General features: G+C 32.6%; 1 protein-coding gene across 2 annotated transcripts in view; it reads right to left on the bottom strand.

Annotated features, from left to right (window-relative positions):
• The window catches only part of LOC148616069 (fatty acid synthase-like), a 38398-nt gene that overhangs the window by 24498 nt on the left and 834 nt on the right, over positions 1-13066 (bottom strand). For both annotated transcript variants that reach the window (XR_015922105.1, XM_088582737.1), the window contains exons 2-12: positions 10553-10652; positions 9397-9543; positions 7719-7893; positions 6099-6257; positions 5614-5758; positions 3981-4057; positions 3549-3664; positions 2598-2712; positions 2055-2198; positions 1550-1639; positions 704-886 (exon numbers count right to left, since the gene is read on the bottom strand). Coding sequence is in view for 1 of the 2 variants with exons in the window: in XM_088582737.1 (XP_088438863.1) it covers positions 704-886; positions 1550-1639; positions 2055-2198; positions 2598-2712; positions 3549-3664; positions 3981-4057; positions 5614-5758; positions 6099-6257; positions 7719-7893; positions 9397-9543; positions 10553-10639 (1438 nt within the window). In the remaining variant the exon portion in view is untranslated. The remainder of the gene's footprint in view (positions 1-703; positions 887-1549; positions 1640-2054; positions 2199-2597; positions 2713-3548; positions 3665-3980; positions 4058-5613; positions 5759-6098; positions 6258-7718; positions 7894-9396; positions 9544-10552; positions 10653-13066) is intronic.

The raw sequence follows: 13066 nt of genomic DNA, 5'->3' as shown, positions 1-13066 counted from the left end.
CTTACCTTAAATAAGAATTATGAAGGGACTCCGGAAGATTTTAAGTGAAAAAACCTTTGAAATGGTCGGGTTTCTTTTGTTTGGAATGTTTGCATTTGTGTGACGTCAACATGTTTCTTACGAATCGGAAACAGAATGTTTCGCACGCTTTTTATTTTTGGGTATTTTTTACCTTTTTAGGGCATTAGAAAAACAAAATCTACACTCAAAGCTTGTTGATTATGAACTTCTCACATCTTGTGAAATAAATTTTTTAGTTGATGTGAGAAATTCCATAATCAACTCGTTATTGTTGTAGATTCTATATATTCATTTTTTTGCAATTGTTAGTAGTTCGTTTAAAGGAGAGTGCAGAATGATTGATCTCGTTGATAGCATAACCATACATCATAGGCTTTTGGCATATTTAGTAATTAATTCCCTTTTAAATTCACAAAACTGAAATTACAAAGTTGTCGTGTTAAGTATACCCTGACTCATACAGGGAGTTGATAATGGACAGCAACAAGAATTACTTACAATGTACACCCACTCTATATAAAGCCACAAACACTTGGAATCAATCCATCCAGTGGGAGCTGAGATTTTTGTGATAAAACTTAAATGGACTGAATGGACCAATGGAATGGCATACAGATAGACAATGTCCTTCCCATATACCATTCACTCATTGAGTGGAGTTATAAATTTGTAGAATACCTACCTTTAGTGTTGGGATCAGTTATTATGTAACCTCGTAAATGTCTTCTTACATCATAGCTCAATAGTGAAGAACTGAGGTGAGCCATTAAAGTTGCATCATCTTTGTACTTAGACACAAACATTTTAATTGCTTCCTTTTCAGCTAGAGTATGTGCAGTTATTGGAATCAAACAGAATTGCTTTGCTGAAATCAAACAAAACATGCAGTGAGTTTTCATAATTTTTACAGCAGCTTGAATTAGCATGATTCCAATTTCAATACAAGTCACAATACAAGCTACCCAAAAACAGTGGTGGGTGGTAATTTAGAGGTTATGGTCATCATTATTGACAGCTATTCAAACTTTAAAGAAAAACAAGTGTAAAAACCAGAAGATCACACATATGTTCAGTGGTAATTAATTAGGACACATAGGTATAATGTAGTGCAGATTCATTTCTAAAGAGATATTTCCATTACTCAGTAGCCTACCTAAAACTTGAATTGAAAATGGAATCACTCCAATTGAATCTGCTGTAAAGACTGTAAGAATTTTGCACTTTGCTGGGTCTTGCACAATGCAAAGGTGCAAACTGTGTCTTAAACAAAATTAAATCAGGAAATTTTTGCAAGGAGTTATTTTCATGTTGTTTTTTTTTTTTCATAACCACAAATGTGATATAAACTAATACACAATACTATGACAGTTTCAACATTTACAGTACATTTTTGATGGAATACAGACATTTCTTTAGTTTACGAGTGATTCAATAACTAGTGACACTTGCAAGATTTTAAAAGCAGAAAGGAATTAAGTGACTATCACTCGCTCTCCGTTTTTCTATGCAAATATTACATACAGCCTACCAGTTGCTTTTCTTTTACTTTTGAATGGCTTCAAAACAACATGTCCATTGGCTCCACCAAATCCAAAGGAATTAAGTCCAATATATCCATCTGAGACAAAAACCTTTTAGTTACATACAATAATTCATACTTATATTTTCCTCCACCATTCATTGAACAGACATGGTTTTACGGAACCAACCAAGAAAGCGGAATTTGTGAAATCAGGAGTAAACAAAGGTAAAATGGAGGTAAAAAAGAATCCTAAAGGTAAATTCTGGTAGTGAAAAAGATAGAATTCTGCTTTAAAGCAGTTAAAAATCAGGTCTGATTAAAGAACACAACTATTTTAACTGAAGATTTATTCATTAATGTTAAGATTTCCTAAAGAAAAAACCTTATCAAAAATTAATTAAAAAAATCAATACATAAACATTGTACCCAGGTATATGAAAAGTTGAAATAGGAACATTTGATATGGGACAAAACATTAACCACTTATCCGAATGAGTGATAAGCAACAAACCTTTCAGATCAGTTAGTTCTTTTACAACTACCACTTTTCCTTCTTTTATTGCTTCAATATTAGGATTAGGTGTTTTATAGTTAATCTGTGGAGGTATAACACCATGGTATGCTGCTAAGATACATTTTACCAAGCTGGCAAGACCTAAACAAATAAAAAGATATCAAATACATAATATAAAATATTCTGGATCTTCACCAGGGGATCATATTCCCTGAGTCTTAGGCATAGGTGCTCACTATACTATAGTCTTTTAAAAATTATCTTAAAAAAACTGTCTTCATGCCTGTGAAGTGATCTTCATTTGTGTAAATATCTACAAAGCACCTACAACAGTTTGGAAACTATCAATTTAACCACAAAACATTCTCTCTACATATGCTAATTTACAACTCAAGAACCAAATAGTTGTACAGATTGCTGTTACCGGTAATTAACATATCAGTGTAAAATAAATTCTCCTTTTCCCCTTTATAAGCTTATTGTACCCAAATTATCGAATCATTCCAAATAATTTATTAGTTACCAAATACAGGTTAGTACCTGCAGTAGCCTCACTATGGCCCATGTTTGCCTTTACAGACCCTATCAACAGGGGATCTTTTCTACTTGAACAAATAGCCTCAGCCACACCTCTAACTTCTATAGGGTCACCAACCTTTATGAACAAAAGTAAAAGATTCAAATTGAGTAAAAGTACAATTAAAAAAAAATTAAATCAGCATGGCTGCAAGTATTTAATAGTAGTTATTTATTATGCAAAGATAATATATGTATGCCAAACCTTCTGAACTTGGCCTAGTTTACTAAAACCATCGTTATTTTTTTCTGCTAATTTAATGAATTATTTAGATGGAAACCTTTGTTGTAGATCACATGAAGAATGATTAGTGGTATTTTTTTTTTATTATGAACTGATGTTAATAGACATGTTGAATATCAAAATTTATTATACAAGACAAATGTAACAGTATGTACATATTTAATAAGCACTTATTTGTCCCTAAAGTCAAGCTCATGGTCAATAGTCACTAAGGTGGTTATGAGATGGTTTACACTCATATTAAATATCAAAAACCTATCTTAGAGTAACAACTCAAAAACATTTGTTATATCAAAAAAATAAACAAGTACTTACTTGACCTTGACATCAAGGTTCAAAGGCCACCAACCATGGTATAAGACACATTGACTTGAGAAGACCATGTGGTATGTCAAAGCTAATATTTACAGACAAAAAAAAGGACAACCTTGCAAAACATCCTCTTTAAGATTGATTACCCAAATGTCAAATGTCAAAAACCAGTTTAGGAAAGACAACAAAGTGAAAGGTCAGAGTTGATTTGTCACTGACCCATGGACCCACAAACATACTGATTATTTTTGGAGGTAACTACTTTTTCGGCAGTAACCTTTTTAAGCGAACCAAATGGATTGTTATTATATGTATTAGAAATAATTTTGACACATAAATGAAATCCAAAAAGAACTTACAGGAGTACCAGTACTATGGAGTTCCATGTAAGCAATGTCATCAGTTTTAATTTTAGCTCTTTTGTACACATCTTTCATCAGAGCAGACTGACAGTCTTTGCTAGGGAAAGTTATTCCTATAAAAAAGAAAAGACACCATGTGGCATTTCTCATCATGATATTTAGGAACAAAACTTGTCTTGAGATTTAGAAACAAGACTTAGAAATTAGAAACTTTACTTTCTTAAGAGATTCATATACTATGCAAGGACTTTTTTGCAGGAAATCTTTCATAAAAAAAATGTGTTTTACTAGATCGCTTTCCAAATAACAAAAACGCATATTACGAGAGCATTACTGAAAATAAATTACACGTAGATGTCAGTAGTTTTTTTCTTGTACCTCAATAGAAATATAATCCCTTATTTATGCTAGTCTACATACAATAAATACCTTCAGGATTATATCCATTACAATTTGTCTTTACATCTATTACAGAGGAATAAATTCTCTGACATAAACTGGCCTGTCTAAAATAAATAGATCAATACACGGAATTATGACACATGATGATAGTTCATGGTTACATATTGTAATACAATAACTAGAGGGCCTCAGGAGCCGGAATCGCTGGCTCATCTGGTTCTTTTTTTTCACTTTCAAGGGCAACAACTCTAACAAGGAGTTGACTGACAACTCTGACACAAGAAGCCTATAGTAGGTCTTATCATAAGGATCATTTCATCTATTGAAAGTTTATTCTATCTATTAAAATTTTGAAGATATTGGCATAAAAATGAAAAAAAGGTCATTTTTCACCTTTTAAGGGCAATAATTCTAACAAGGAGTCATCCTACCACTTTGATCCAATTTAAACTTTAATAGGCCTAACCATAATGATCATTTCATCAAATAAAAGTTTTTTCTATGCATAATAATTTTCAAGATATTGGCTAAAAACTGTATTAAAAAAACATCATTTCTTCGCTTTCAAAGGCAATAACTCTAATAAGAAGACATCTGACAACTTTGACTCAATAGATAGTTTTGTAGAGCTCTTAAGCTGAAGAAGAAAAAATACATAAATTTTCCAATTTCTCTTATAGTTTTTGAGTCTATGTAGAAGTTGCTTCTAGACCCCAGTGGTCTAAAAATAGCAACACCCACCATGTTTTTGACAAATTTTTAAAGTACATACCCTAAGGATGCTGATGAGAATTTTTGGTAATGATCCACTAAGTGGTTTCAGAGAAGGCTTTTAAAGAAAAGTTAACAACAGACGACATCAGATAATAACGTACACCAAGAGATCGCAATAGCTCACATGGCCTATCTGAATAATTAAAGGTTCCTTCAGTCAAAGAAAGTAAGTTCTATGGAAGAAACTTCTTTACTCATAAAGGCTAAAAACCACTAATTCCACTTTCCATAGGCTTCTATGCTAATTTCACAATATTCAATGGCTTCTCTGGACTTTACCTTAACTTTAACCTGCAGAGGACTATATATCAGCATGATTCTACATATGTCAGCTCACAATCCTCAGAATGGCATGTGGGGTTAGCAGACTTGCAGTGCAGTACTGGTCACCGGAAGTGAAGGGTCTATAAATAGCATGGGAAATCCCAGTGTTTTCACAAGATAGGGGTATATTTAAAAATCATTATGGAGATTAGGCTTCACATCACAAGAAGCAAAATGCACCTATAAAATGTACAGAAAGGTTTTTCCTTTCAGAAACTGTTTAAATTTTTTAAATAAGATGAGAACTTTTTTCAAAGCACTATGAGGAACAGGGGTAATTTCTGCGTAGGACTATTTTTGCGTACGTTCCAAATGCTCATTGGTTGAATTGGTGGTCTGTAACCTAAAACTTAGTTTACAAATGTTAGGATAAAATTTGATGATAACTTAAAGAAAACATTACCAAGTAGATCAAGCAAATTACGATCATGTACAGAAAAGAACAAAAATATTAAAATCAGGATTATTTATTCATCCTGCTCCATATTATCTAAAAGCTACCCTAAGCTGTATTTTGAAATCATACTGGGTCTATTCAAATCTTGCTTGTTTATATATCTACCTTGTCAACAATATGGCAACAATCCCCTCAGCTCTGACATAACCCTTGGCATCACTATCAAATACACAACTTTGTCCTACAGGACTAAGCATACCAAGGAAACACATCTGTTGTAAATAGCTTGGATTTAACAGCAAATTGCAACCTTGGAAAAAAATCAGTTTATTATCAAAGGTACGAAACATTGCATAAACATCTATTTTCAAACATGTCAAAGACTTTACATGTTCTTTAAGATAAAGTGCTTACATAAAACATTTACATCCTTTATAATTGAACTTCTAAAGACTAAGGAACAAAATTGAATTTTTAGAACAGTTTCTTTACATATACAATGCATTAGGATGAAAATAACAGGTCATTTTCCTATAAAGTAAATTTAAGGTTAATTGCAAATTGAAATTTTCCTTCCATTTATAAAATAAAAATCTGTTGTTTTATAGGCATATCAAAACTGCTGTTTAAATTAACTGTGATTTATTTACCTGTAACCAAGGCAAACTGACATCTGCCAGCTATTAGATCAGTAACTGCCATATCTAAAGCTGAAATACTAGAACTACAAGCTGTATCTACTGTGGCACTGGGTCCAGTAAATCGAAACTGGTTCATTAAGTGACCAGTAATCATTGGTGCAGTAGTACCTATCAAGACAATATCAAAATGGTTAGCGAATATAAAATGAAAGGCAGCATTAGTTTAACTTGAGAAAGACAGGCATAGGCATTCCCAGAATTCTACAGGGGTGTTTTTGGTTCATACCAATATGACTCAGAAAATGAACTTTGTCAAATCCAAATGGATAATATGTACAATTTAGTAAAAGTTGTGCTTATTTGCTCACAAATCCATCTTTACAGTTTATGAAAGTAAGATATATAAACTAAAGAGCAAAATCATGTTGAAATGAATAAAAATCAACTAAATAAATGAAAAATACATGACTTATTTGGCCACATGCATCAACAACTGCAATTATGAAAGCAGTTTTGTATTCAGACAATGAAATATCTCATTTTCATATTAAGAAATTATTGAAAATTACAAATAGAATCTGAGTTCAATCATCTTTTTATTATAATTTAATGCCAATAAGTCTTTTTAAATACAGGTATAGGTAAATGCGAAAAATATTAAAAAGGCTGAAACAAGTGTAAGTCCATACAGTGAAACTTCTCCAAACCAGCCGTTTTCAAAAGTCCCGGCCTATATACATTAAAACCTGTATGTTTTGTCTTCAATAGACTGGCCACCCCCTAAAACTGTACATCGGCCGGTTTTTCAGTTTTAATTACATATTTCAAATAAAAACAACCTCTCAATTTTGGCCGCCCGGTTATTGTTCACCTGTAATAGATGTGTCAACAAAACTGTAAATGATTACGTAATATTACGTAATTAATAATTCATTCACTGACCGGTTTGCATTTCATCAATGGACAGATGATAACTGAAGGAGACAGTAGTTTTAACAACAAATTTAATCCAGACATTATATTTTGTCACTGGTTGGCTGTTAAATTGGTGTGTACACACGTCAGGCTACCGGGGTCATTTAATAGTACGATCTTTATGATCTATTAACTGTCAATTAATGTGACCTGTGCCCAAGCCAAAACAACATAGGGGTGAAAGTATTAGACTTTATTTATAGGTAATTTACGAAAACAATACAAATAATTAATTATTATCAATAGCCCTTTGATCTTTAATAAACATTCTTTCAAAACCGTGAACATTATTTTGTCGGCAGTACCGTTTGTAAAATCATATCATTTACAAATGATGCAAGCTTTGAAATGTAATAAAAGGCCAAAAGTTTTGAATTGGCATTAAACATGTCTCGACCAACAAACTGACAAGGTGTAGGGTTATTGAACACATTAATGGAAACAGCTCTTAGAATGCATTGCTATTTTTCACGATACCGGCCACCCCTATAAACCAGCCATTTTTTCTAGTCCCAGTGATGGCCAGTTTGGAGAAGTTTCACTGTATACCCTTTTCAAAGTGGAAAAGACCTGTGTCTCCCGTAAATGCAATATACACCATAATTAACTTGACTTGTACATTTGACTATTAAGAAATAGAGTGGTCTTACTTACAATACTTAGAATCTAAACATCTTGAAGTTTCTACAGCATCATTGTCTGATATAAAACAGGCAGTGTACGCCCCAGTCGTACTGGAGTGTAAAACACTCAATGGAATTCCGGAGTCTGTAATACACTCATATGATACTTCAATTAAATGGCGTAGTAAAGGATTCATACCATTAGCCTAAAATAAGAAGTCATTTGATTTTATACATAAAGCAATAATCAACAAGCTTAACTTGAATAATGTCCTCAAACCCAAGACTTTGGAAAAGCACTGTGAACTTACAGGATTAAAAGCAAACATCTTTACAAATAGCAGAATTTATTTCAATAATAATGAAGACATGTTTACTGTAGTAGCAAAAATGTAAATAAAACCAATTAAATATTTACATGACTATGTTTGTGTTGTGTTACATGCACTAGAATGTTCTGTAAAATAATTTAGTACGTATTTTATTTTTAAAACTAGCAAAGGCTTGTTATTTCCAATATTGACAAAACTAGATAAAACAGCCACAAGTAATATAACAACCAACTCTTAGCCATATGCCCACCCAAGCAAAAACGTTAAAAGTGCAAAAGTCCTATAACTCCTATAAAACTCTTTGAATCAAAAAGGCGGCGCAATATGATCAACTACAAATGGTGACTTACATTCCTACAAAATTTGAACAAAATCCATCAAAAGGTTTTCAACCACAAGTTTGGACAGACAGATGCACAGACTCACAGATGGATGAACAGTGGTATTTTTAGGTCTCCTTCCACGGTGGGGTGTGGACAAAAATTCGAAACAAAGTCCATTTAATGGTATCTGAAGAGTTGTGTCCATATAGTATTCCTATAGTGTAGCATGTACAAATTCAACAAAGTTCAATCACTCCTGTAAAATTTGTCAAATCAAAATGGTGGTGCAGTATTATCAACTACATATGGTGAATAACAATCCTCCAAAATACAAACAAAATCAGTAGAGCTGTATCTGAGGAGTTGCATCCATAAAGTGCTCCTATAGTGCAGCATGTACAAAATTCAACAAAGTCCCATAACTTAGGTAAAACTTGAAGAATCAAAATGGCCAAGGAATATGATCAACAAGATCTGATTACTAACAAGCCTACAAAATATGAACAAAATCTATAGAGCAGTATCTGTGAAATTGCATACACAAAGTGTTCCTATAGTGTAGCATGCACAAATTCAACAAAGTCTCATTACTCCTATAAAATTTGCCCAACCAAAATGGCAGCACAATATGATCAACCACATATGGTGGCTAACAATCCTACAAAATTAGAACAAAATCTGTTGTGTTGTATCTGAGGAGTTGCAAAGTGTAACAGACCGCTCACAGACACCAGTACTTCTATGGCTCCTTCTGCATAGCGGTGGGAGACAATAAAAATCATGTTTTCAGATAATATGCAGCCAACATTGACAACCAGTCATGTTTAAAAATTATATACCAGGTATATATATATTACTAACTAACTAACCAGGCTATACCTTCTTTAGAAAAAAGTTATATGCAGCCACCATTCACAACCAGTCATGTTTAAAAATATTTTAAAATTGGGTAAGATATATATATACCTTCTTAAGAAAAAAAAGTTTTAAGCATTCATTTTGCATTTAACTGTATACCAGTATACAAGTTATTTTGTATGCTTTATATAATGACCTCAGATTCGGTAAATTTGAAGAATCCTGCATCAAACTTATCAATATCATCTATAAGACCTGCTCTAGGTGGAGTATCATATAGTCCAATGGGCCATCTTGTTTCATCTATCATATCTCTTCTATCAATGAGGTTCTTCCAAAATTCCTGAAAAAAAATCATTACTTCATTACAGCTTACCACATCCCATCATGAACTTGTTGATAGTAACATTATGGTGCGTTTCGATCATAGGAAAAGATTTGTTCAAAGTGTCAAAGCTTAATTTTTTCCATTTTAACTGGCTTCATATGAACAACTCAGCAGGTGTAACTAGAAAAGTAGAGGATGCTTTCATTACATTTTTTTCTTGGTCTAGTCTATGTTACTGGGTTATAAATATACTGTTCCTTATTCTAATTATTGCATACTTCTTTTATTTTTAAAAAATGTTTTTAATTCTTTCCCATCCAAATATTTTGATAACTTGGAATTCTGTTAAAGTAAAAAATCCTTTGCTTTTACCTTTCTCATCTTTTCAATACTTACAATGATGTTTTGGGGCCATCAGCAGCCTGCCCTGTGGTATGAGGATTTCCTCGTTGTTCATGAAGACAAATGGATGGCCTTTGGCGAACATTTTCACCGCAGTGCGGTTGTCGTCTCTATGACATATACACCATACCTACATGTCTTCTCGTTATATTTTCATGTTTTGCCTTTTTGTGAATGTCAAATTACATGTAGAAACAATTTTGTAAATCATATAGTCAAGACAGTTGTATCAACTTGAATCGAACAAGGTACGTGTACCAGTATAAGTAATAGGTATGCATGGCTATCAATAAGTCAAAGAAGTGGAGTTTATAATAAATAAGTTGACTGTTTTAATTTTTGCTTCTACATTTATTATTTTTATGCACTGGTTTTGAACAATTTTGTAAATTTGTCTAACGAAGACAACAACAGGATTTTTTTTAGAGCAAATCTTACTTACTTGAAAGGCTATATAATGGCTTTTCATATTTTTATAAGAATTCTTCTGCTCAGGTTATTGCAAAACTGACATTTTTTCCGATTTTTTTCTGGCTTGTTAAAATTTTATTAAATTAGCAGGAAAAAAACTAACATATATTTAAATTGATGTACAGTTATACAATAGGTACAGAAGAATTACCTCAGTATTACTGGACTTTGGAAGTCTACATGACAACCCAGCAATTACTGCCTTTCCTTCTAATCGACTCCCATTTTTTAACTTCATTTTCCCAGAGGCTCTACATAAATATATATAAAAAATAATAACCGGTAATTAAGATTTAATAACACTATATTTTAAAATAACTAACCAGTAGTAATACTAAACCAAGTGAAGTATTTATTACCAGTTTACATGTATCAGTATATTCAAAAGTTCCTTTGAGCCAGATCTTTATAGCAGGTATGCAGGTCACCCCACTCAGACACATGATTCTAACACTGAGCTAACTAGTTGTCATTCTATCCCCTTAGATATGGCCTACTTGGTGGAGAGGCAGTGACTACCAATTTTAAAGTCCTTGGTGTGACTTGGTCATAGACCAAAGCCACGATCTCCCGCACAAAAGGCAAGTGCTCTACCTTGAGATCACTTAAGTGTTTTGCTAGGAATGAAGCTGATAGAAATACAACATTTATTTTCTCAAAATTACCACAGATGGGAAGATGAGGCTTAAGGGACTACTATATCCATTCTCCAGCTCAGCTTTCATCAACATATATTTATCTGTATGTATCTGAATAGACTTAAATAGACCTCCTGTGAAGTAAATCTGAAAGACTTTCTTTTGGCATAAAATACTACACCTTGTAAATAAAAACCTTGTATTTGCCTCTGTTATTGTCTAATCCTGTTTAGTATTAGTGTACATATCAAGTTGGCATATATTTTCAAAATGTCAGATCCAATGTACAAAATGTAAGCAACATGAATTACTGTACTGTAACAAGGGGGACGGTGGCAGAAAGAATAATCAAGGGAACCAAGGTTATAGCAGTAATCAAAAGACAGGACAAAGACCAGATATAGAAAACAGACATACACAACAAAGAACATTAAGTAACTAAAATCATACAAAACAAAGTAACAAAAGCAAATGAGCAACTTGGACTCCACTAAAAACTGGGAGCATGGACCAGGTGCAGAGTAATGAAGATGCTGAACTTAGTACTTACATGTATACTTACAAGGCCAACACCCCAATGGGTTCAAGTCCCACATTTGTCCAGGTTTCCGGGCAACTTTCCCTAGCATGTGGTTTCACCAATTTTTTAACATTCAATATCAGGCTTTCTTCCCACACATTGGCCACAAGCCTACATAGTTCATGTCACATATAATTGTTGACTTGTAAATACTTTCCATCAACATTAAATAAAATTTGACATCACTTTTTATTGGTAATTGGGTGTCATTTTTTACAGAAAAATGGAATGACTTTAAATCATGTCACGGGAAGTTTAGTATAATATCTGTGGATACTGTGTATAAAAATCTTAAAATGAAACCATTCTGCTTTCATTTTGTACAAAAATTAAGTAAATAGAGCCAAAAATAACAAAATTATGGATGTAACTCTTGTTGGTCTTAACATAGCTGTATATGTTACAGTAAATATGCATAATCAGTTAGTAATTACTAAACATTTTAGTTATTATGTGTAATTCCTTGTGTGTTTAGTAAATATGTGTAATTCATAAGATGACTTATAATGACAGGAATTTACTACAATAAATAGGCCGACTTAAAAATATTTAAATTAACATACATTGTACCTGCAAATTTACAGATACTCCTACAATGTAAGAGGTTGGAATTCCGTTCCTCCATATCCCAACCACTTATTCCGAGTGCCACATTGCATATCACTTGTTCCGACATTTTTCGAAATCGGCAGAATTATCGTAGAATATTTACCACTTAAACATTTCATACAGTTTCTTTACCATAACACAAAGAAGGTAAATAAACTGAAGAAAAACAAATGACCTACTTAATTAGAAAATCCAGCAATCCTGGAAATCCTTTATAAAAGCAGTTTAAATGAACGTCATGTTTGGTTTTTTGAATGTGTAATTCCGGGTGATAAAATTACGAATTTTAAAATTTGTGAAACAAACATATTAAATTAACCAACGAATCGCCTTTAACAACTTAAGTTCGTTTTGTCAAAAATATATTGTATTCCATAAAATTAGTGACCCAATCCAAAATGGCTGGTCACTTTGATAATTGTCTCTGTTACAAATGTTTTCTAGGTATTCAACAAAAAATTAGGATTTTTATTGCTTGATTTCCGGTAGGTTAAACTTATTTTATATGAATAAAAGACCTCAAATATTTTAAAACACATGTGTAGCTATTTCACATTTGTGGTGGCTTTAAACATGCCAGATGCTAGAGGTTAGGACGGCACCAAGTCAGAAAATAGCTTGCCAGACAACCTGTAGCACTGCTGGAGTAATTTACAGAAAGAATAATATAGATCTATAAATGTTACTTATTATGGTAAGTGTAACTATTGTGACATCTTGAATTGCATAGAACATTAGCCTGTAAACATTTGCGAGTTTAATGCCAACAACTTATTGTGCAGCAGTTTTTTAAGAAGTTGTCAATCAATCTGTTCTCTTGAATCGAACAATTGAAACA

This window comes from Perna viridis, chromosome 5 (assembly GCF_037379345.1).
Source record: "Perna viridis isolate PV_CMFRI_1.1 ecotype Kerala chromosome 5, ASM3737934v1, whole genome shotgun sequence".
NCBI lineage: Eukaryota > Metazoa > Mollusca > Bivalvia > Mytilida > Mytilidae > Perna > Perna viridis.
This window is presented reverse-complemented; position numbering and strand designations above follow the sequence as displayed.